This window comes from Raphanus sativus, chromosome 6 (genome assembly GCF_000801105.2).
Source record: "Raphanus sativus cultivar WK10039 chromosome 6, ASM80110v3, whole genome shotgun sequence".
NCBI lineage: Eukaryota > Viridiplantae > Streptophyta > Magnoliopsida > Brassicales > Brassicaceae > Raphanus > Raphanus sativus.
The window spans coordinates 1,739,805-1,764,584 of record NC_079516.1 but is presented as its reverse complement, the minus strand read 5'-3'; the positions used below and the strand labels follow the sequence as shown (position 1 = coordinate 1,764,584).

At 36.7% G+C, this 24,780-nt stretch overlaps 4 protein-coding genes and 1 pseudogene across 7 annotated transcripts; 1 reads left to right on the top strand and 4 right to left on the bottom strand.

Moving 5' to 3' along the window:
• Positions 1 to 652: 652 nt before the first annotated feature.
• On the bottom strand, positions 653 to 4,393 carry LOC108811355 (uncharacterized). Of its 3 annotated transcripts, none has more exons than XM_018583400.2 (5): positions 4,252 to 4,393; positions 3,675 to 3,779; positions 3,289 to 3,596; positions 1,687 to 2,464; positions 653 to 1,524 (listed from the first exon to the last, which is right to left on the bottom strand). In XM_018583400.2, the coding sequence occupies exons 3-5, from the start codon at positions 3,364 to 3,366 to the stop codon at positions 1,034 to 1,036; spliced, it is 1,347 nt and encodes a 448-aa protein (XP_018438902.1). In that variant the 5' UTR covers positions 3,367 to 3,596; positions 3,675 to 3,779; positions 4,252 to 4,393; the 3' UTR covers positions 653 to 1,033. The 3 variants fall into 3 exon arrangements, with proteins under 3 accessions (XP_018438902.1, XP_056844732.1, XP_018438901.1); XM_056988752.1 differs by having other exon boundaries at positions 4,168 to 4,385; XM_018583399.2 differs by having other exon boundaries at positions 3,675 to 4,385.
• A 213-nt stretch (positions 4,394 to 4,606) lies between these two features.
• Positions 4,607 to 5,959, bottom strand: LOC108807536 (pentatricopeptide repeat-containing protein At3g07290, mitochondrial-like). The gene is made up of 4 exons (XM_056989383.1): positions 5,778 to 5,959; positions 5,510 to 5,657; positions 5,192 to 5,420; positions 4,607 to 4,800 (listed from the first exon to the last, which is right to left on the bottom strand). The coding sequence occupies exons 1-4, from the start codon at positions 5,957 to 5,959 to the stop codon at positions 4,607 to 4,609; spliced, it is 753 nt and encodes a 250-aa protein (XP_056845363.1).
• Positions 5,960 to 6,554: 595 nt separating this feature from the next.
• On the bottom strand, positions 6,555 to 9,465 carry LOC108811357 (uncharacterized). Of its 2 annotated transcripts, none has more exons than XM_018583404.2 (10): positions 9,392 to 9,465; positions 9,209 to 9,273; positions 8,966 to 9,123; positions 8,591 to 8,884; positions 7,962 to 8,091; positions 7,738 to 7,845; positions 7,540 to 7,642; positions 7,325 to 7,450; positions 7,039 to 7,232; positions 6,555 to 6,939 (listed from the first exon to the last, which is right to left on the bottom strand). In XM_018583404.2, the coding sequence occupies exons 2-10, from the start codon at positions 9,259 to 9,261 to the stop codon at positions 6,867 to 6,869; spliced, it is 1,239 nt and encodes a 412-aa protein (XP_018438906.1). In that variant the 5' UTR covers positions 9,262 to 9,273; positions 9,392 to 9,465; the 3' UTR covers positions 6,555 to 6,866. The 2 variants fall into 2 exon arrangements, with proteins under 2 accessions (XP_018438906.1, XP_018438907.1); XM_018583405.2 differs by having other exon boundaries at positions 8,597 to 8,884.
• Positions 9,466 to 10,305: 840 nt separating this feature from the next.
• LOC130496009 (UV-B-induced protein At3g17800, chloroplastic-like) lies at positions 10,306 to 12,086 on the bottom strand. Its single transcript, XM_056987731.1, has 2 exons — positions 11,691 to 12,086; positions 10,306 to 11,328 (listed from the first exon to the last, which is right to left on the bottom strand). Exons 1-2 carry the CDS (start codon positions 12,041 to 12,043, stop codon positions 10,596 to 10,598), a joined length of 1,086 nt encoding a protein of 361 aa, XP_056843711.1. The 5' UTR covers positions 12,044 to 12,086; the 3' UTR covers positions 10,306 to 10,595.
• Positions 12,087 to 21,095: 9,009 nt separating this feature from the next.
• Positions 21,096 to 22,055, top strand: LOC130497051 (uncharacterized; annotated as a pseudogene).
• The last annotated feature ends 2,725 nt before the right edge of the window (positions 22,056 to 24,780 follow it).

Genomic DNA, 24,780 nt, shown 5'->3' with positions numbered 1-24,780 from the left:
GATCAGAGAGAAGAAGAAGAGGCTGCACTGTGAGCTAAACTTGCCCTTCTGGTCAATGTGTGAGCATCATCTGCTTCCTTTCTACGGAGTTGTTCATGTTGGTTACTATTGTGCTGAAGGTTCCAACTCCAACGCTATTGCAAGCTCACTTGTGAAGTCTATTGTGCACTTTTTTGGTTTCAAGCTTCAAGTGCAAGAGAGGATGACTCGGCAGATAGCTGAGAAGCTATCACCTCTTGTTGGTGGGGATGTGATAGTGGTAGCGGAAGCAGGGCATACTTGCATGATCTCTAGAGGGATTGAGAAGTTTGGAAGCAGCACTGCGACTATTGCAGTTTTGGGTCAGTTTTGTAATGACAGTTCTGCAAGAGCAGCGTTTCTAGACAAGATCCATACGACAACAACTGCTTTGTAAGGCGGATCCAAGCTCCCCTATTTGAGAGTGTTCACTTGTTTGTTTGTTGTTTTTTTTTTTCTCTTTCTATTTTATATCATACACGCTTCTATCTAGGTCTCCAAACTTTGAAAGCATATCAATTTGAAACACAATCTTTAGTGTCACAATCTGTTGCTGACTGATTGTCTTAATACATTTGTTCATTAAACTCTCAAGAGACATTCTCTTTTGAGAAAGAAGCATTATGTAAACAAATGAGATGAAGAATTGTTTGCATTCCAAGAATAATAGTTTTTGACTCCCACAAAAAGGGGAAACAAAGTCTACAAAATGTAATGTATTAGTGGAAGATCTCTCCTCTGTTTTGCTATATCCTCTCTAATATACAACTTCAATTGCTAATCCCATCAACTGATGATTAACACAGCAGAACCAAAACTGAATCAAATGTCTCAAATCTCATTTCCAAGGATCACGGATGAACTTGTTTTAGCACGGAAGCTTTCTCTTCTCATGAAGCCAAACCAATCATACCTCAGCATCTACCTTTCATCTGCACCGAGCAGACGCCAGTCCAATGCGATCTGAGGAACTTTCTCCTTGGTTGAAGTGAGTGAACATCATAATTTCGTCAAACTAGAATGGAACAACATAAGGAAGAGCTACAATGTCAGCAGAGTCTATACTAAGAGCCTTGTTCCAGACTTGCAGAGACTCATCCAATGAAGAAGTAGAATCTGTTTTTGGCTTCTTTGACAATTTCACACCAGTCTGACCAAAAAGCCACTCTTGCTCTTCACTTTCATCAACCTCATGCAATTCCTCCTTTTCTGGTACATTCAGTATCTGATCCAAATACTTTAAGTCAGAGTGAGGTCGCTTTTTCGCTGATGCTTCACCGTTTTCCTTCGCTTTCACAGAAGTTATCTTTGGATGGCTTTTGGGGTCTTGAGACTTGATGAAACCGTTAACTCTATGCTCCTTGGCCTCTGGATTACGCATTGCTTCTTGCAACTCAGTAACAGGTTTTAGAGGAGTTTGGCATCCTTCCAACTTTCTTCCGTTTTCCACGGTTGATACTGGAGAAGCAACTGGCCTCTGTATCTTCTTTGGCCTAGATCCATTCTCTGCATATCAATTAAAAAAACAGACTAAGAGACAAACGATAGTGGCACAAGAAATAAACATACTGCAGACAAATCAAAATGCCAATGATTGTATACGGTAAGAACCCACTACTAAATATAAATATACATTAAACAAAAGAGTTGGATCATGCCAGAACTCACCATACAAGAATCCATTTGTGTCAAGATCTTTCCGTTTGCCAAGAACTCCCACTGAAGTAAGATTTTTGACGCTCTCCCTTGAAAGGTTTTGTTGCACTCTAAAGTTCCTAGTATCTACATCTCTCTCTTTTAATTTGCTCCCTTCCTCTACATCTCTTGGTTTGCCCTGACCAGCCTCTGTTTCCTCCCCTTTACTACTTCTATGTGTTGTGTACTTCGGTTCACTTTTCTTTATCCCTTCACTATCCAGTGGCATATCAGCAGCCATACTCACTCTTTCCCTACGTCGATTATTCTCTTCTAGTTCCATTTTCTTTGCCTGATCTTTCTTCTCCAATGGTTTAACAGTGCAAGATGATAGTTGAACCGCATTTTCAGGCCTTTTCTCCATTGCAAAGCTGCTACGGGTGCTGTTGATTCTTCTTTCATCATCATCATTCCTGATCTTTCCCACACTTTGACTCTCTGTAGCTTCTTCTTCATCTCTAAGCCTTCTTGCCAGGTCTTGTATAAACTTAGACTCTCCATTACCATTGCTATGCAAGGTGTTTGATACAACAAGCTTCTCTCTGTCCCCTGTGTTAGGTAGAACACCAACAGCTTTTTTGCCCTCCGAAGTTGTGCTCTTTTCTTTATTCCGGTCTTTGTCTTTCCTATCTTTATGTCTGTCTTTTTTCTCCTTCCGTTCCTTATGTTTGTCTTTGCTTGTGTCTTTTCCTTCTTTCTTTTCTTTATCCTTCTTCTCCTTTTTGTGCTTCTTTTCTTTCTTTTGCTTTTCCTGCAGTTCAATCCCAGGAGAGAAAAAGATCACACATATATAAGTAAGTGATGATCTAAAAGAAAGGCATAAGATGCCAAAAAAAGCATACATAGTATTAACTACCTTCAGTACATACCTAGGCTAGTCAGATAACATTATTAGCTTTACTCTAATTCTTAAGCTCCTTACCATATCTTATTACAATTCCAGTAGTTTTTCAAGATGCTACACAATCAAATATTCCTAGGAATCCTCATATTCCTACAAGTGATAATACTAGTATATTATTACTTGAGGGTAAACTTCAGGTCAAATAGGCAAAACCCCTACACCAATAATTCATATTATCTAACATCCAAAACCATATATTCACTTCTATATGTCAGCACCTTAGCATTCTAAGTTAGCCAAGTATCCAAAAAATGTAATCCATAAGAATGATAAATGCAGACCAGAAGCTACTACTTTTATTTAAAAGAAGTTGAAAAATCTTTGCCAATTCATTGGAGTTTATGGTTCTTTAATATTAGGTAGTTTAAGTCTTTCAACACCCATTAGCTACATTTAAAAGATAAATTCTGAAAAAATCTCGGAGACCACACAAAAGAATCTCATGAACTCAGGCCATTCACCACCCTCCTCCATTCGCTTAAAATATTCATTAGAGAGTCAAAGTCTCGTGGTAAGTTTTCTTCATCAATTTCTAAGAACCTAGGGGGCAAGGCAAGACATGTATTATAACCTAAGTACACTAGTCACTCTCCAACAAAATCACACATACAATCTTAGAAACACCAGAAAAGAGCACGATTTCAAAGGAGAGTAGATCCTATGAGGGTAACCTTTATTAAAGAGTCTGCTTCATCGGTTCTAATCTTCTTCTCATATCCTGGAGGTGGAAATGGGAAGCAACGAGACATGACACACTTCTCCCTCAAGTGTTCCGTAAAGTGGTATACTTTCAACCACTTTTTTTCTTTACTTTCTAGATCCTTTATCCCAGCACCTGACCAGATCAGAGACTACGATCCAGCCCACCATATCAGATAAAAACCACTTAGAAAAGCTCCAAAACTTTCTAATAAAACCACTTCCAAATCCTAACTCGAAAGTGACCACCGTGGAACCGCGAGGGAGATTCCTCGTTAACCTGCCAAAGCCATCAGTAGAAATCGGTATCATTTACAGATTTAAGCTCAGATTAAGGAGTTGAGCAGCTCAAAAGCACCTTTTATCAGCAGAGCCGCCAACAAAGTTGGCCTCTCTTTATTCAATGTGAAGAAGAAACCCAATTCCACCCAAATCAGATAGAAACACTTTCGATCAGACGATCCTAATTAGTTAAAAAAGGCCAAAAATTAGGGTTGCGATCCAATCAAACCCTAAGCAAATAAAACCAATCGGACCAAAAATCAGCAGCCTTGACGATTGCCAAGTGCAATTGGCGCAGGTGAAAAAGTAAGAAAGGTGAAACCTTTAAGGAAACCCAGATAGCAAAAGACTTTAAATTAGCAGAGCGGATCAAAATTTTCAGACAAAACACACAAAACTTCACTTTTAGAAATAGAGGTTTTTCATCTTGTCGGAAAATACAAAAATCAACGGTGTTCTGTCTTTGAAACTGTTTTAATTTTTATTTGAATTAATTTGAAAATCATATACACAAGACAGCAGAGAGCGATTAAAAGATCTCAGAAGAAGAGAGAGAGAAGATGAAATACAACGAAGAAAGTGAGAAACATCTCTCCTCTCTCTCTCTATAAATCTCCATGTGTTAGCATATGGGTATGTGTATATATATATACCTTCTCTTTCTGTATATATCTGTAATGTTCTCTCTTTTTAAAAGAAAAAAATCACGGGTATTATTTGTATATATGGGTCTGTTCTTGAACAAGAAGAAGACTCTCTCTCTATAAAGTCCCACCCCAACCAAGAAAGCAGAAACTTTGGTCTGAACCTGACAAAAAGTTACTTATAATGAGAAAATACACAAGAATGGGCTTTTTGGGCTTTTTAAGTGATATTTGGGCATAGCCCAACATCAGTTATCATTGACAAAAAGAGAATGAAATCAGTTCTCTTAACACGGGAAACAGAAAAAATAAATATTTCAAGAAAATTTCCAAAAATGGCTATACAAAAATCTAAAAGTGGAACTTAGAAGATGGGTCTTTCTTTGCAATGCAATTGATCAATCATATCAATAACTTCACCGCAGTCACCAGCTTTTTCCCCTTCCATAAGACCCTTAACATAATCCAACATTCTATTCTTCTCTACAACCTCATTTGAGCTTAGAAGCTCCATCACCAGCTCACGTGCCTGCTCGGTCTCTCCTTCCTTCTTCAAACCTTAAATCACTAAAAAAAAGGATTTGAAACTAGGGACGAACCCGTTTCCAAGAACAAATGTGATCAGCTCCACACACTTGCTGTGTTCCTTCCTGTAACAGTAAGATTCTATGACGGTGTCTATTGCCTTCTCACTATAAACACCTCTCTTGAGCATAGTCTGGATTAGTTCGTTGGACCCATCTATTCTTCCTTCTTTGCATAGCCGTGTCACCACGAAATCGTATAATCCGCGTGTTGACCCGCCCTAGCTGTTCAACCATAGATATTAGCTTGCTGATACACGCATCATCTGAATAATCAACACCTTTCCGGTATAAGTAACATGGTTCGGCGAGACTCCTAAATCTTGCATAGTAGCGAGAAGCTTCTCTGCTTCCTCGAGTCTAACAACCACTCAACTTCATCGCTTCTAGCATCCTCAATGAACCGCTGACATCACCTGACGGAACCAACCGGTCGACTAGTGTTGTGTAAGTCACCACAGAAGGAACTAAACCAAGCTTATTAATCTTCCCAAGCATCGCTAACTCTTCTTTCACTTTATAGCTTTTACTCAGCACATCGAGAAACACGTTCAGTGAGTGAGGAGTTGTCAATAGTCTCATCTTACCCAATGTCTCTAGTATAAACAACGCATCACGAGTTTACAGAACCCATCAATAAGAACTGTACACGTAACTTCATCTAAGTTAATCCCTTTTCTCACCATCAAAACCAAGAACGCATTCGCTACATCAACATTCCCTCGTTTGCACAAACCATCAATCATAGCAGTGAACGTTACACAATCAGGCTCAAGGTCAAAAGAACTCATGGAACCAAGAAGCTTGTACGCCACATTCAAAAACCCTTCTCTACACACCCCATCGATCAAAACGTAATAACTCACAACATCAGGCGACAAACCATCATCAACCATCCTCTTCAACAAACGCACGGCCTTAAACGGTCTCCCAACTCTACACAACCCTTACATAAGCTCATTAAAAGTCGTCACATTAGGTCTACAACCCTTCTTCTCCATCACGGCAAGCACTTCAAAAGCCGGAACGATCCTTCCACCTTTGCAGTAACCATTTATCAAAGCATTGTAAGTCACCACGCTAGGGTATACCCCGTCCGAAAAACCCCCATTAGCCTCCTCAACCGAACCCATCAATCAAAACGGTATAGGTATGAACACTCGCCTTGTAACCCCCTTTACCAACCATCTCATCAAACAAGCCAAGAACCCTAAATCGAGCTTCGCTAAAGACATGAGAAGCGAGCTGTAGCAAGGGTAGTTCAACCTCTCGTCTCTCAAGTCATCAGTTTCGTCTGCAGTGCAGCATCTCTATCTCGCGGATGGTGAACTCTCTGATAAGCGCGAAGGTGACGCTGTGTGTGTGCGATTTGGTAGAGACCGGAGGAGACGATTAGTTTTAAAAGGTGGGTTTTTGGTATGGGTGGAAGCAGTAGGAGGAGTGCTTGCAGTTGCAGACCCATGTGAAGAAACGGACGCAGATGTGTGGAGATTACTTGGGAAGCGGTGTGTGGGTTCATGTGGGAGACTAGGGATTTAAGAGAGCGTGAAGAGCATGGCGAGCTAAAGCTGAGATCTTTCGAGAGGTTCTGATGTGTAATTGTGTATCAGCATGTACAAATTGAAGAAGCCGTTAAAAATAACTGCTTTAACTACCTGTTTAGGGTTTTTATCACTCACGGAACCGGTTATGAGAAAAATTGAAATTGGACCGGACTAAACCAAGTGATAGCTCCCAAACCCTTAATTAATAATACAGAAGAGTAGAAGAGAATGAAAGAAAATGTTAGTGTTGACGGAAAGTTAAACACCATTAAGAGTTTGAGATTGAGCAGAAGTATAAGTAGAACACGGCAAAAAATACACTTGGTCAGACCAGTTTCACAGACGCGAAAGATAAGTTTCTCTTTTCTCATTCACTACCCATTCAGCAACTGTTTTGTGCAATGTACATGTATCTTTCCTTCCACTTTGTGAATGACCCCAACCAAGTGAGTGTTGTATGGTCTAAATGACCATACAACTTGTTCTTTATTGATTGCTACATGACCAAATCATCGGCAGAGTAGTAGTCAGCGATAAGACGGTACATGTAAGATGGGATGTGTCCTCCCCTGTTAACCAAAACAAAAGTAGCAACATGTTAATGATTGTGAGCCAATCTAAGAATAGAGTAACTGGAAGAAACCCAAGGATATTTTAGTGAGACTTACGTGTCGGTTATAAAGAGACTGACGAGGCTTGGTGGGACGTAATCGAAGGTTGGATTGACAACTTGAAGAAGGGGAGACCCGGAACCGGATCCAAAATCAAGGCAATCAGAGAATTCGCCAAAATCCAACAGTTCAGAAGGAGACCTCAGCTCGTTTAGTAATACCTCCGGATTGTGAGGATACAGTGGACATAGCTGTTCATTACATAAAAAAACCTCTAAGTCAGTTTTTAAGGTTTATGAGAGTATTCACTGGTTTGAACAAAATAATCAACTTGAAACCAAACCTTGTGACTACCGGCTAGAACCACAAATGGGACTGCGTGCTTTTTTGCTGCCAGGGCAGCCATGTTGACTCCAACAGGTCCTATAACCCCACCATTAGCCATCACTGCATGAGCTCCGATTATAACCTGTGTATTATCACATCATTTGAGATCTATTTTTAGAAGACAGAGACAAGAAAAAAAATAGATTTGGGTACGATTGAACATGTACGTACCATATTCACTCGAGATATCATAGCAAACACTGCAGAGTCAGTGATCACAGTGGTCTGCAGACCTCTAGCTACCAAATCTTTTGCTAATAGATGGCCCTGATACCTAGAATTGAAAGGAAAGGGGATAAATACGAGCCACCTGGTTTAAATGGGCAAGAAATGGTAATGATGAGACATAGGAAAAAGGAGTCACCAAACCTTGGAGCACCTTCGGCAACAAATACACGAAATGATCTTTTCTTCTCTTTCGCAGCACATAGAAACTCGAGTACTGTTCTTGAGCTACCCAGGGTTAGGATCACCTCACTGATATTTAAAATAAAAAAAGGTTGTCATCAAGGAAACATATTAACAAACGAGTATTATGGTCCCCCATCTATTGCATGTTGAAGAAAATTAATGGTATAAAGACGTTTAAGTACTTTTGATGTATATGCTCTATAGCTTGCTCAGCGATCTGCTCATGACAGCCAGCAATCTCGTGGATTAGTTGATTGACTCCTTCTATAACATCATGCTTCAGCTTCCTAGTTATTGAACTCTTGTCGGCAGCTAAAAAAGTACATCAGACCATTACTATCGACAAGAAATGTAAGCATTGTAGCTGCCAGAAAAAAAAATTGGCCTATGATTCATCCAAAGATAGTTTTAATCAACCGAGATAAACCTCCCAAAACCAGAATGTTAAGAACAGAAATTGACTGTCTTTATCTCTGTAACTCAGTAACACAAATTCACAGAGGAAGCGAGCAACTAAACCTACCAGAACCCGTAATCTAAAACTGTCTACAGTTCCCTACACTTTCACAAGCCTAAAGGATCCCAAAGCAAAACCAGATTCCTTAATACGTAAATCTGCTACATAACATCTGGCACCTGCTATCAGATAATTCCCGAAGAAAACAATGAGTATCAGTTGTCTAAGAGAGTATGTACATTAACTTTATTATATTCCTACCATAACTGGCTTATCAAGAGACATAACTAAATCAGGCAGCTTGATTTTCTAACCCATAAAAATTAGCATTTGTAAAGGAATGGATAAAGGTACATTTACTTTTACTTTCGGAATCAGCACCAGAAGAAGAAGTGTACGGAACAGTAGCAGACTCAGGAGTTCCCTCAAGAAGCGTCTGCAAAGAAGGAGGACGCAACGTACTCCTAGCAGCAGCAGCAACAACCGCCGCAGACATCGCAGGATACCCAATCCCTTTCCCATTAACATCCTCATCGTCATCACTCGCGTCAAGCAAGTCCAACCCAGCCACAGCTGCTGTAGCGAGAGACAGATCCTCCTCCCTTATGATATGCAAAACCCGCCTCACTACATTCCCCACCGCAAGCTCTACAAAAAAAAAATCATTCCTTTGATTCATATTCATAAAGACAAAAACTTCAACAGGATGGGGAAGAAAAGAAAACATACCAACGGGATTTGCAGCGACCAGCTGCGCACCGACGGCTTTCACAGCATCGATAAGAGCCGAAGCTTGGTTCGCGTGGTGAGGCACTCGATGATGAGAGATCACTGACCTAAGCAACTCTACAGTGCATCTCGCTGTAGCCTGTGAGCCCTCGATCTTACTGTATTGAATCAAATCAGAAAAAAAAACTCTCTTAAATTAACAAAAAGGGGTTTTACGAAATTACAGAAAAATAATGATTATACCGTTTCCTGAGCTTGTTAACAAACTCCAGCACCATAGATTGTACGTCTGGCATCTTTACTTAACCCTAAATCGAAACTAAGAGGCGTTAGATTCTTCCATAAACCCTAATTAAACGCGATTCGGCGGCATGAGAGAGATCGAATGCCTCCAGTGGTAAGGAAAAGAGAAGTGGTTGTGCTTACCGGTGAAAATGTGACGGTGGCGAGATGAAGTAGAGAGGGAATATTCCGGCGAGCGAGAGAGAGAGGGAATTGAACAAGAAGACCAGATAGTGAGTATTGGGGGTTTAATAGGTCTTAGCATTTGGGCCGCAAAGATAGAAGCCCAAGGCGAAAGCCTTTCTAAAAAAAGCTATTTTCAAAAAAAAAAAAACTCTTTAGTATAACTATAATAACTACATTCTATAATGACGTTTATATTTAATAAATTAGTGTAATTCAATTTAAAATTTGAAATTAAATTATTATTTTATATATAACTATATAATTAAATTTACGAAATATTTTAACTGTATTTTTATTAATTTATAAATATTTTATTGTACGTTTTAGTTCAAGAGATTCTAATTTTTTTGTTTCAAGAGTACATGGTAAAAAATTGTTGATCTTAGTACAATATTTTCAAAAATAAATACGTGCGATAAAAATTATATTTTAGTATCTTCTTTACGTTCATGTTTTGAATATAAAAAGTGTTGACAATTAAACATATAAAATTCCCTTTTTTTTTGCGACGAACTGAATTATATTTCTAAACCGAGAGTTCAATACAAATCCGGGATAGACAAATGGAGTGCCGACTTAGCGAGAAGATCAGCAGCTGCATTGGAGTCCCGACTAACAAAAGAGACAAAACAAAATTCCCTTTTTCTATTCTTTTGAGTACAACCAAATGTTGAACAAAAATATAATACAAAATGGAAGAAAAAAAATTTTGTCGTATAACTCTTTTTGGGAATACATCCTTCCATAGGAGTCCATAAAATAGTTAACAGTTTATAATGAAAACCTTTTAAATATAATTTTACATCTTCTGTTTTACGAATGAAAGAAAAATTATTTATAAAATTTTATTTTATATAAATCCTAAACGTACATTGATGGAATTAAATAAATGTAAGTCATTATTCCATTAATAAGTTCAACATATACTATTCATCATCCAAATATCCAATGTTTTCATTCCATAAATATAAGTTTCTTATATTCATGAGGTATATTCTTTCTATAAACAACCATTTGCAGCCCTTGTTTCCTTAACCGCCACATTCTTATTCGTCTATACAGTATACACTAAAAGCATCGCCTGAAAGATTCTGCAGAAACTTCTTCCCTGCATATAACACCAACCAAAGGATCATGAAGCTTTTCTTTTAACCGAACTGGTTCATATACTTCTATTTTCTTGCGCTTCTGCATTCTCATTGAGCTTATATGTATTATCTACATACAACTCCGTGTCCCACAAAAACGTCCCAAACGCCACAGCTTCCAGAACCAACCGCTTCAGACTCGAATACGATGTCACGATGATCTCATCGCTTTCCTCCATACCAAAAAGAGCCAAACATTGCTTCTTTATCAGATTCCTTGCTTCCTCTGTCCTTGGTTTTGCACATCTCTGCATTGTCTCGGTGTCGAACCTTGTGATGTAATGCCTCAGGTGCTCCTTGGTGGCCACATGTGCAATCCTCATTGTCAAAGAAGATCCAGTGACAGAACCTTTAAGATATCCAATTCCATGGAGATCCGGTAAGGAACACTCGAGTTGGTGTCTGAGGGAAGCGGATTTCAAGAAGTAACCACACAAGATCGAGGCAACGTATACCTTCCTGAGATGAAGCTTCTGTATCTGTGTTTTTTCAGTCACGCGTGAATTGACACGTAATCCGGTGACCGCGTCTACGTGTTCTTTGATGAGTTCAAGGGCATCGCAGCTGTGGATTGACTCCAGCTCCCGGTCTTTCTTAGGCCATATCTCGAGTCTTCCATTGTGGATGCATCTAGAGAGCTTTGGAGCCAGAGGGACCCTTATCTCAGAGTATTTATAGACTATTAGCATGTATATTATTTCTTGGACTGCTGTTTTGCAGTAACGTTCCTTGTGCTGAGCTATTCTTCTGCCAACAACGACATATAAAAAATCATGGAATTAGGGTTAGCAGGCAGAAAACAAACCATCAACAAACAAAGTATTAGATTCTTGAGTTGCAAGTAAAGGTTCACAAAGAGCTCCAGAACCAGCAGTGTTGAAACTGACTAAGTAAATCAACGCTGACTGAATAGGCCACTCCAAGAAGTATTTCACAAGAAAACTTAAAGAAATTTTAAGAACACATGAGAAGAGATTAAGTAGGGAAACCAACCTTATTAAACACTAAAAACAAAACTTGCTTTACAAGTAATACTTATAATTTATAAATATTATTGTAATTTTTTTTATTTTCCTATAATAATTAGAATAAGTTAAAGTTTGACGGACCTGTGTAGAGAAGCTTCATCGGAACCAAAGCTGAGAGACATACGAGCCAAAGCAGCTTCACGGTTCTCTGCCAGCAACCTGAGCTCATCAGCAGCGGCGTAGTGAAAGAGGTGACGCTTGTTTATCAACAGACCTCTCAGAAACCTTCCCTGCGACGTTCGAGGTTTAAGCGGCGCGTTAAAGCTGCTTCCAGGCTCGCACTGGTTGTTACCCGCAGCGGCAACCATGACTAAAGATCGATACTGGACCTTGCGCATCGCAGGAAGAACCAATAATCTTCTATCGCCGCTCAGTCTCCTCGAACGGGACGGGAGTAAGGGGAGCGCCGCGTGTTTAGAGAGACAACTATCCATGGAAGAGTTTCGGGTTGTGAATAAGAGAAAGATTGATTGTCGGGTTAACGGGAGAAGTGGCCAAATATATAAAGAAGTGAAGTACTTTTAAATATTCCTTTCTATATTAGGTTTTAAGAAAAACTATCTGATACTGCCGTGTGAATAAGAAAAAGAATAAATAGAATAGAGAGAAATGGAATACGATGAACGGTATACAATAGAAAAAATGGAATAGATCTATTCCATTTATTCCTTAGCAAAATTGTTATGGAATGATTTGTTTTGTATTTAATTTGTTTAATTTTTTTTTAAATTGATGGAATGAACATTTCATTCCATTCCATTCACAGTAGCTAATATTTTTTTTATAGAATTAATGGAATTGATCATTCTAAAGAATTCCATTTCAAAATAGGTAATCCAGTTTCAGCTTCGTGCTTCCTTAGTCAGTACGTGATTATTGTACATGTCAATGGCTTTATTCTAATTTCTAAGTAGTTATTCATCATACATAAATTTTAATTTGGGTTTGAAAAAAAAATTGCAGATATTAGAAAGACATGGCGAAACGTCAGATGCAATTTGTTTCTAAAAATAATCTTGAAGTTTCTAGGAAATTTATATCAGAATTACTCTCCCTTTCTTACGCAGTAAAGGTCTATGATTGATCCACTTACTAATATAAAATAGAAAGACATGGAGAAACTTTCAAGATTCATAGATTAAAACGAACTTAGGGAAAGTCTTCAAAGAATAACACAGGATTATATATTTAAGTAGTTGACCGAAAAAACTAATATTTTTTTGGAAACAGGACTCTTTCTCTCCCAACTAGAATAATTGTTTCTGAATCGTATAGCTTAAGAAGTCCATGAATTAATCGTACAAATTTCATTGTCAAGGTAGTTAGGTAGTTGATATTTTTATATACAGACCCATAGATTGAAATGTATAGTAAAGTCTTCAGGTCTAGATTGGCACATAATCTCAGATTATTGACGATCATCTAATATATATTTAAGATGTCCCGTTATTTTTTGTCTCTTAATATTGTAGAGTTATTAGACCTCTTCGTGTTTCATAAAGGCAACTTATATATAAAACACATCCAATTTCTTAACTACATTCACACATACAACAATTTGACTATTTGTTTTATAACATTAGTACTAGTGTAAGTTTACAAGCATTACCTCTTCTCAACTTGAAACGCAATTTGAACAGAATACTGGAAGCAAAACTTTTTCATTCTTACTCGTGACTTGTCAACAAATTGCTAAAGCTTAAGCAGACGGTCTTCCCTCTGTTAAAGTTGATGCTGCAGAATGGAGAATCGGCCCGGTTCTGGAGTGACAATTGGTCACCGTTTGGTGATCTGAATGCATACTTGTCAGATTTTCGTTCTGGTTTGGGAATCCCTCGTACTGCTACAGTTGCATCGCTTTGTAGGAATGGAGTCTGGTGGCTTCCTCCTGCACGCTCTGAACAACAACTCTCTTTCTACGCCTACATCACCACAATATAGCTCCAGCCTAATCAGGACTACTACGTTTGGGAGATAAATGGACAGAGGTCAGAGAGCTTCAAAACTGGTATCATGTATGACTACCTTAGGGAACCAAAACCAGATGTTCCTTGGAGCACTGCTGTATGGTTCTCCACAGCTATTCCACGACAAGCATTCCATGTGTGGCTGGTAATCCAGGATAGAATTCCTACAAGAGACCGTTTACGTCGCTGGGGAATTCAAGTGGATGATCGATGCTTACTCTGTAATGCAGCACAAGAATCAAGAAATCACATCTACTTTGAGTACAATTACAGTCATGATCTATGGAGTAGAGTGGCGAATCGCTTACAGTTGATGCCGCAACGTGATTGGACAGACACGGTCAATCAGATGCTATCTCTTCCTCCACCGGTAACGCAACGTAAACTGACTATCCTCGCTTGGCAATCGACGATGTGCTGGCTTTGGCATGAGAGGAATGGCAGACTCCACTCGAACACCTTTCGCTCCCATGATCAGATCTTCAAACTGGTGGATGTGCAGATGAGAAACAAACTACAAAGTTTCAGGACCGAAAATCCAACTCGATCTTCCACAATGATGCAGAACTGGGTGCGATTTGCTTGACCATCTTCGCCTCTTCCTCTGTTCTTCTGAGCCTCTCTCGATCTTTCGTGATCACCGAGGAAACACATCAACTAAAGACCTCTTGGGTTTCTTTTTACTATTCTCTCTATCTTAGGCTGTAGTGGACTCTTTATGTGATTCAGTACTTACTAAGGGTTGGGTCTAACTAAAGCTATTGGGCTTGTAAAACATTTTCGGTTTCTTTTTAAATTTAAGTAAGCAAGTTACAAAAAAAAAAAAAAACTTTTTCATTCTGGCCTTATAGACTGAAGGTGATGAACTCACAATCTTTGTACCAAACTAATAGCAACCACCGCCTTATGTTAAACCTACATTTTACCTTTTATGAAGCATTCATTTTCTAATGGCCGATTAGATGGTTTACCTTTTAACCGTCTTCTAGTTTGATTTAAAATCGTTGAACCGAAGAGAATCGATTTACTTGAATCAATGTTATTAGAAAGTTCATAAAATATGAAGAAAAAAATAAAAACATATAATATACACATCACTCATTTTTTGTTTTTTTTATAATTCTGGTATCTGTGCAGCCACATTCTCAACTATCTTTCCAATAAAAAATTCAGCGCCCTAACGAAAGGGATATTAAATCCGTTGTGACCAAAACTCGAATCCGGATAGCAGACAGTACAGCTGTACCTCCTTTACCACCAAACGCTTTGATAGTTTAGCAAATAGGGGCATTAAGAATATCTCCAATATCGCTCCATAATTTATTTTAAAATAGAACTTGGATTTGAAAAATACTTTAGCTTACTCTTTATTTTCTATTTTATAATAGAGTAAACATGAACTATTCAAAGTTGTCGTGGATTTGGTGAATAACTAAGTACTTCTTTTTTAGTTATGTTTTAACTGATTCTGGGATTATACGGCTTATGGCTCCGGGTATGTCCGGCTTATGCTTCCGAAGACTATCAGATTGTTGTCTTTTGTTGAGCATTCCATTTTTTTTGGTGATGGGATGATGTTGTATTCTGAACTTTGGATATCTTTGGTGATTAATAACAATCCACAGATGACAAAAAAAAACAAAAATGACTTATTCGATACATTAAACATATATATATTTTTAATTTATTATTCTATTTTTACTCTAAAATAAAAATTGTGTTGAAGTAACTCAACTTCATTATAAATTTATTTTATTTTGAATGGAAAATGAAATTACAAAATAAAATATATTGCCTCGTTCAGAAAAAAAATAGAAGGAAATATGTTGCTTGCAGGTCTTGTAATCAGCTAGGCCTTCAACTTCTAAGCCCATTAATTAACGGGTTCCATCCATCCACAGTTGATAATTTAAACGGGTCTGTCCTCGTAAAAGTTGTTGATAAGTTGTTAAGTTATTATCATCACAATTCACAAGTAATTTAAATCAAACACATCAGAAACAACATCAAATATTTTACATTATTCAGGAATCAGAAACATAGCTTCAAAGAAAATACACGGACCAAGCATATATTATAGTTGTAAAAACACCTTAACTCAGTGTGGTTGATCAAATGTTTGATATTTTTATAGAGAAATTGGTAAAAATGCACCTAAACCAACCCCTAATATACAATCTACCCTTAATCTCATAAACCTTTTTGTTGGACGATTTTACCCTTCTGCCACGCGTCAGCCTACGTCTAGTAGCCCTGCAGGCTACTCTTTTAGGGCTGCAGTGCTCTGTCATGTGTCAGATTCATTATTATATATGTTGGATAATGTTCATTCTCTTTTAGTTCTCTTTTGTCTTTTCTTTTTATTTTTCATCTTCTTTCTTTATTTTCCTCCATCTTCTTTCCTTTTCTTTCTTTCATCTCTCATCACTTACTAACTAGATTCATGGTTTCAAATATTTGACTACTTCTGATTATCAACTTTTTCATCTATTTTACTAACTTCGGTCAGTTATATTTGATTATCTCGATAACATAACTTGTTACATGTTAATAAGTAGTATTCAACGTTAACATAATGCGTAACAAATAACACAGTCTGTTAACTCACTAACAAAATTTGTAACAACCTTAATAGTCAAATTCATAGTTGGTTATCTGACACATAGTTTGATACCAAAAGAATTCATAACTGTTTAACATGATGTTATAAAAATCTTCACGTTAACTAATACATGATTTGTTTAGCTGATATTTGGTTTATTAGCTCACAAACAGATTTGATACATGTCTGTGAACTAATAAGTTACATGATAAGTTGGTTGTTATCCGTTAACCGATTTGTTACTTGGTATATGTATTTAGCTGATACATTATATGATACCAAATAATTGATAATTGGTTTGTACGATATTACAAGAGACTTGATGTTCATTGATACATAGTTTGTGTAGATGATAAATAATTGAATAAATAACTTGTGAGCTTATACATTTTTTATATTTAGTTTTATTAGCTGACAAATGAATTGATACATGGTCTTGATTAATATGTTGTTATCTGATATATTATTTGTTACCTGATACAAATTTTGTATGATAAATGATTTCTTACATGTTTTGGTATCTGACATATAGTTTGATACTGAAGAATTTATAATTGTTTTATCTGACACATAGTTTGATACCGAAGCATTCATAACTATCATATTTTTTATCTGATACAATTTTTATATGATAAATGATTTCTTACATGTTTTAGTATCTGACACATAGTTTGATACCGAATTCATAACTGTTTAATATGATGTTACAAAAGTCTTTACGTTAACTGGTACATGATTTGTTTAGCTGATACTTGGTTTATTAGCTCACAAACGGATTGATACATGTCTGTGAATTAATAAGTTACATGATAAGTTGGTTGTTATCCGTTAACGGATTTGTTACTTGGTACATATATTGTTAGCTGATACATTATATATGATACCAAATAATTGATAATTGGTTTGTATGATATTAAAAGAGACTTGATGTTCATTGATACATAATTTGTGTAGATGATAAATGATTGAATAAATAACTCGTGAGCTTGTAGATTTTTTATATTTAATTTGTTAACTGACAAATAGATTGATACATAGTGTTGATTAATAAGTTGTTATTGGATACATTATTTGTTAACCGTTAATATATATATTTGATATATAACACAACATATTAGCTGTTATAGAATATTTTATCGATAACGTAATCTCGATTTGATCTTCGCTGCTTTATCCAACAACTCATCGTCTGTCCCGCCGTCCATCTCTACAGTCTGACACACGTCTTCTCTGCGGTCTGACACACACATTTTCTGCAGTCTGACCTGTATTCAATAAATGAGAGGCATTTTCGTCCGCACAGTACCAAAATGTTATTTCTTTTTGAGTTATATATAATCATGGGCATTTCTCTAATATGGGCCTGACTTAGGAATATTTTGCCAATTCTCCCATTTTTATATACCAAATGTACGTTTTGATTCCCATATTGCATTATGTCTTCTAAGATTATAGACGCAGTTTATTGGAAACTCCAACATTTTATACGTAAATTGTTCTTTGTTAATGTATAGCATGTAATACTAATGATTATCGTGTGGTTTAATAGCTGTTTTGTTATAGCATGTAAAATTCGTGTATCGAAAGAGAACTATCGTCGCTGATCGAGTCATTCGTGATTGCATGCTCTACAAGTAATAACAATCCATTCATATGTTTTAGACTGGATCGTTATTTATAATGAGATAAAATCACCTACTCATCATGATCATATACACATACAGTAGAGAAAACAATATCCTAAACCACGGGTTAGTGGTGTCCTGCACTGATCCTAAAGGTGGTGGATTCGAATCTATTACCTTATTACCCGTGTGTAGCTATTTAGTATGGATATCTAACTTTTTTTGTGAGCAATCAGATATGATTGGCGCTAATGGTCAAACCTCCGAAGATTAGTCAGCTGGATCATAGCCCGCAAAATATCATGGATCAGAGAAAAAAAACAATATCCTAGTATAATAGTTGTAATCATCATAGTGTTCGTCATCATAGTGTTAGTGTGTTTTTCACCCATGACCTAATGATATAATATTTACATGATTGGATAACAATAGCAAAAATCTTCAAACAATGCCGCATTATGAATAATAAATTAATAACCGCTGGATATGTTGTAGATATGCTATAAGAGCTAAATATTAGTTTTGTTCAAATGTTGAGGTTCTTAGAAAACATCGTTTAATTACTAAAAGATCGCTCAATCTATAGGCAAGGTTTTTGTCAACAAGCATTTTGTTTGTTTGTTGCAATGGTACTTTTTATATTACACTATAAACAATACGATGTTGACCCAAAAATTATAAACACCACGATTTAGAAACTATGCTTTCGATAGGATAATATATAGACCTGTAGAAGAGTTTTTGTGTCTCTGTGTTAAATATTAGTCCCTAATATGTGATGCTAAAACTAGCAGAATACGATCCCTATTAAAAATAGGACTTATGACATTAAGAACGAAAATTCCTTGACTCTTCGCATTCAAATAATATTGATATTCATCTTAAAAATGATATTATATCGCAACCTGCATGAGACAACAAGCAGAAACAGACCCAAAACCACTTGTCACGTTCTTGTACTTACAAAAAAATAATGTTTGTCACTTGTTCTTTGCCTCATATAGAGAACTCTTCACACCTCCCAAATTCCAACTTTTTCTTCAGGTAAATTAAATAAAAGCTGTTTTATCTATATAGTCTCGTTGAACTGCATATATCTCGGTGGGTGTGGTAGCCTAGTAACAATTTAAAGAGAATGGTTTCTTGTGTCCATGTTTTAAACCTCTTCAGGACATAATTGTTTATATTGGAAGTCCTAAAACTTCATTTTATATATCTGGACCTCCTATAATCTCCAAAGACTAAAATGAAAACCTTAATGTTACTCAGCATTCTAACTATGTTTTGAAACCTTCATCCTTGGAAAAATCTTTTAATACATCAATGAGTTAACATTGGATTTCTCTTGTTACACTTTGCTGGTTTGAGCTCCATGTTGTTCCAACTGTTCAATTCGTATTAAAGAGAAATGTCATGGACGACGTTAATGACCGAGACTAACAGAACAAATACTCTAACAGCAGTCACGGTGTAAAAGATATCGACACAAGTTCACAATCCGAAATGAGTCGGACTGTTTAATTTGTGCTCTTTGATGCATGCTTATAATGCCTTTATTTTTATAACTATTAACTCTTAATTAACCTCAAATAGGAAATTGTTTGTTTCCTAATACCGTGGAGTATTTAATTATTGTTCATATCCACCAATAAAGAGCGCGCGCTTTAGTTGATTTCGGATAATTAATTATGCTTTGGCTTGAACTAGCTTCTCCGTTTATTAAATAATCAAAATTACGAAGACTTTGCTAGCTAGTAACTTGCTACAACTTTCCCTTTCACGAAGAGCCAGATAAATGGATCAGATGAAGAAAAACAGGATAAGGGAGACAAATGTAAAAGGCTCTTTGCTTGGCCCTACGCTTCCTTTCTCAATCAACTATCTCTAGACATCTTTATGCCCTACCATAATCATACTCACATTTTTCTTGTTGTCACGCGTCCTCATTTCCTCAATTTTCTTTTGTTCTGGATAATTCCTCTTTCATATCATCCAATTTGTTTGTATAGTTTTTGAAGCGACAAACTTATAGTTTTATCACACATCATCATTTACTTTTTTCATCATGGACTGGAAAATGAAATCTAAACAAACTTAGAAAATTTCAGAATGTCAATGTTTTAACATCAAAATATTTATAGTGGTAGACATGGAAACCATATAAAATAGATATATCCAAAGCTCAGTCTCTTATAATTTTATCTTAATATATAACTTCCTGATATTTCATAAATTTGAGATTTTTTTCTGGTCAACTGGAAGTTGAAGTAAACATATTGAAAAAAAGTAAGCATATATGCACTATTTTAAAAAACCAAATCAGACAAGATTTGATTTGATTTCTTTTTCCTTTTCTCAGTCAGATCGAATAAGGCGTAGCATGGGTCATGAAGTTGTTGCTTCTACATATATACTTACATAAAGTTTTGTTTACTTTTAATTAGGATTTTTAATTGGTGTTTTTGTCAATAAATGTCGATGATTATATTAATTACAAAGTATCCATACCTAATGAACAAATTGTGACGTGTGGATGTAAAATACATTAGAAACTCTTGCTATACTGCAGTAGCATAAAAAACCCATAGCCAGAAGGCGTATTCAGTAAACGTTAAAGACCAAGCGTACTGCGTACGTATCCGATTATTAAACGAACATTGATTATACAATAGTTAATGATATCCATCTTCTATAATTGGCCAACCTGACAAAGATGCTTTTCCTTCAAAAGTATCATCTTCTTAAGCTGAACGCCACAAAAATGTTAAATACTAATCAAACCCTTCATCACTAGCGAAAAACGAATTACGTGCAAACTATATGGGTAGTATGCATAGATTTTTACAGGAAAAATTGTATGACATGGACACAATAATAAAGTTTCCGCATATAGGTTTGAAATTTCACCGAAGAACGTTAAAAATAATAATAACAAAAACAGTAAACACTAAAGCTAAGAATGAGAATAAACCCTAGATACTTGTTACCCGTTGGGATATGCCAACCTTTGCCTAACTCATCGGGCCAAAAGTCGTGATGCTTACTAACCAAGAAGTGGTATATCCTCCGGTTCTACCTTTATCCACCATTACGTGTCTGCTCATTGCATTTGATTATTTTTTATTATTCTCTATCAAAAAAACTAATATAAATAACGTTGGCTTCTACGAATATTCGGAGCCCAACTCATCTCCCTCTCTCTCTTCACGCATTTTATGTTCTCGAAAGTAGAGTTTTCTTCTTTTATAAAAACTCGACTTCTTTATAAAAACTCTGAGAAAACCAAGAGAGTTTAGGGTTTAGTAAGAAATGAGTCTCTCGAGAGCAAAACGTGTTACCGATCCACTAGCTGAGGAGGCTAGGGCTCGTCTCGTTGGATGCAGTTTCAGAGCAGCGGCAGCGAACACCGGCGACGAAGAGTACGACGATGATTCCCCTTGTCTCTCCGAACTGGTCAAAGGGTTCTTGGAAGATGAAGTCAATAACACCGCTCGTGACGAGTCACGCTGGTGTGATAATGACTCTGATGAATCAGACTCATCAGCTTCTGACTCGGAATCGGAACGTGCCGACCTACCAGACTATGCCAACGATATTGCTAACATATTAAGAAACTCTCTAAGAGAAACAACTACGGAAGAATGGTGTTGTTCCACGTGGCCAAAGCGATGGAAATGCTGTCGCCTTCTTTTCTAGGATCTGATCAAGAACAGCGTGCCGTTTTGCGACGTAAGCTCATGTCTCTTCTTAGAGAGCTAGGACACAATGCGGCGATCTGCAAAACCAAATGGAAATCCTCCGTCGGAGGTCTTACTGCCGGTAACCACGAGTTTATCGACGTGGTTTACTCACCCGCCGCCACGTCATCTCAGACCGTACGTTACATCGTCGATACAGATTTCAAGTCGCAGTTCATGATCGCTAGACCGACGGCACAGTACGCGCGTGTTCTCCAATCACTTCCAGCGATTTTTGTCGGGCGAGGGGATGATCTGAAGCGGATATTGCGGCTAGTTTGCGATGCGGCGAGGATATCGCTTAGGAGCCGTGGCCTCACGCTTCCGCCGTGGAGGAAAAACCGTTACATGCAGACGCGGTGGCTTGGTTCATACAAACGCACCACCAACTTGATGCCGTCTTCTCCCGCCGTTAACACTGTCATGTGTCGTGCTATCGGTTTCGATAACGCCGTCGGTGGCCGTCTTTTGTGCGGACTCGATAAAATTTAAATGATAAAAAGCCACGTGTCAATTTATAATCGAGATTTTCCGAGAGAATGAATAATAATTCATTAATTTAGAATTTTCTCATCTAAAATTATAAAATAAACGTGAGATAAAACAAACAAATTAAAGCCAAAATAGTCCAGATTTTACGAAGAATAAACAATTTACGCGGAAAATGAACATTGTGAAGAAAAATCACAAACGTTACAAGCAATTATCGGGTGTGATAGGGATGCAGATAAGGTGTTAATTGTAATAACCGTCGATCACATTCAAGAGTAAGATCCAAAGGTAGAGAAGTAATAAAGATAGATCTAATGTGTCGATGGATAATATATTCTATCAGTAATTATCGACGTGGCAATAACACGTAACGTAGTTCTCATGTACATTGAATATGACTTGGCGTAAGAGGTCACGTCAAGTTCTAGGCGCATGGGTCTGTCGTGTAGTATCAACCACACCTGATAAGAGCCACAGTAGACAGAACAAAAGTGGGATAAAACTGGCGAGCACGTGGAATAAGAAAGGTTTATCAATATTTTTAAAATTAATTTTATTCTCTTGTTATATGCGAATATTCGTTTATTATCCACAACTGACCTAACCCTTCTGTCCCGATATAATTGCGAACGAATCATCTATATAGCTGGTCCGAGTTGATCTCATCTGGTTTCCAATCTAAAACAACTGGTGATAAGTGAAGTAGTCCATCTATCTAATATGAGACTAAAGATCCTCTGTTCTTGATGGTTCTTTAAACGTCATATCAAAATATTTGGATAAAAATCGATTGGCCGATTTGGGCTAGATCGATGATAGATCGAATTGGATTGTTTGGATCGGGCTCTGATACCATGTAATCTCGATGGTTTTCAATCTAAAACCAATTGGTGATAAGTGGAATTAACCATCTATCTTATATTATTAAGGATCCATTATAATACCCGATCTGAGGATATTTGTCTCTTATACTCAGTGAATACATTGATAATGTTTAATGAGACACTAGTAAGTAGCAACTTGTATAAATACTATCACATGTTTATATAATATCCCGTTGATACATGTTGATAGATGTATTTTACGTTGAACAGTCTCGTTTATTTGTTTCGGTATTCATATTTTTATTTGGTTGTCGTGTCTGTTATACACAGTTGATGTTGGTAGGGTTAAGAGATGAGTTACTTTCAGAAAATATCCATAGACGTTTTAGTCGCCTCTTTTTCGTGTGAACCAAAAACATACACATTGTGTAAGCTTCAAAGTGGTGGCTAAGTCACAACGAAGTTGTTTCTACTAGTCTTTGCCTTATAACACTAGCCTACGCTTCTATCATTTTTTTATGCATTAAAATAAGAAATCCTTTTGCAAAAAAAAAAGTTGTTGGCTAAGTCACAACGAAGTTGTTTTGTTAGTATATTTTTGTTAGTATATTTGTATTAATGCAATGAATACGCAAAACGACGAATAAAATGAGAAAATCAGAGCTAGAGAGTCGTCTCTTGCTCTTAGAGTATGTATCAGTCAGTTAAGTATCCCATATCTGAAAGTCTGGTGTCGACGATAAATAATTTGGATTGTTAAGAATTAACTAGTTTTTCAACAATCATTTCATTTTTGTATTATGATGGTGAATTTTAGTGTGAAATTCCATTGATTTGGTAAAGATTACTACCATTATCACAGGAAATATCCTACCATGTACATTTGACGGTTAAAATTTCTGATATTTCTTAGCCATTATTAGTTCTGTAAATAGTAATACAAAAATAAATAAAATACGTATACTGTAGTCTGCATAATTCTTCTCGGGTATCTACTCTTAAAGGCATAAACAGCAAATACTTTTTGGTTATGTGTAGCCAAAAAAAGGAAAGACTAATGAAGAAAAAGGAATAGAAAAAATGGCCTTTGGAGAAGAAAGAGAACTAGAAGTGCCCAACGAGGGAAGGGACAGTCAAGCTTTGGGGTCTCTCACCCCCACGTTTTTATTTTCCAATTGTCTCTTTCGAATTGCTTTGCCTTCTTTACTATTTTCTGGTGCTTCCTTATTTATTTGTTTCTATTGTTTATTTGTATTTCTAATGAATCTCTACGAAAAAAACGAAAAATAGATGGATTGTCTGTGTCCACAAAATATTAAATAGTCAATGTAAATAAGTTGCACTCAACCCTTATATCAGGCCAGCCAAGCCCTACTATGATACATGTGTTGTCCTATAAAGATGAAAAATAACTAAAAATAATAACTAAATTTTAATTATTTAGTTCTTAATATTCTACAAAAATATTAAATTAGTTCGTCCGCTATTTAAGTACGTGTGATTTTAAACATCCACACACATTTAAGTTTACACTACAATCTTGGCAGAATCATGTGCCATGATAGTCTATCTAATTCTACTTTCTTGCACTTTTGTAACTGGTACTTTCTTGCACTTTTCAAGATCTTTTTTTCTTTCTGGTGTTAAAGTTTTGAAATGGGGCGTCCTATACTCTACGTACCAAGGCCAAGGGAGCCGGTTGCCATAAGAATGTAAGTTGTCAATGCAATTGCTAGTGGCTTCAACCGGGTATATGCCCATACCGATGCTTCCCTACAGACAGATCAGGTAGTGTGGACTGATGTATATATTGTTTGGGTGCAAATGTGACTGGATGTTGAACGCTTATAAATCATGAAATGTATTAAATAAATTGTGGCCAACATCTGATAACTCAATCTGGAGGCGTTTAATTTGTCTTCCA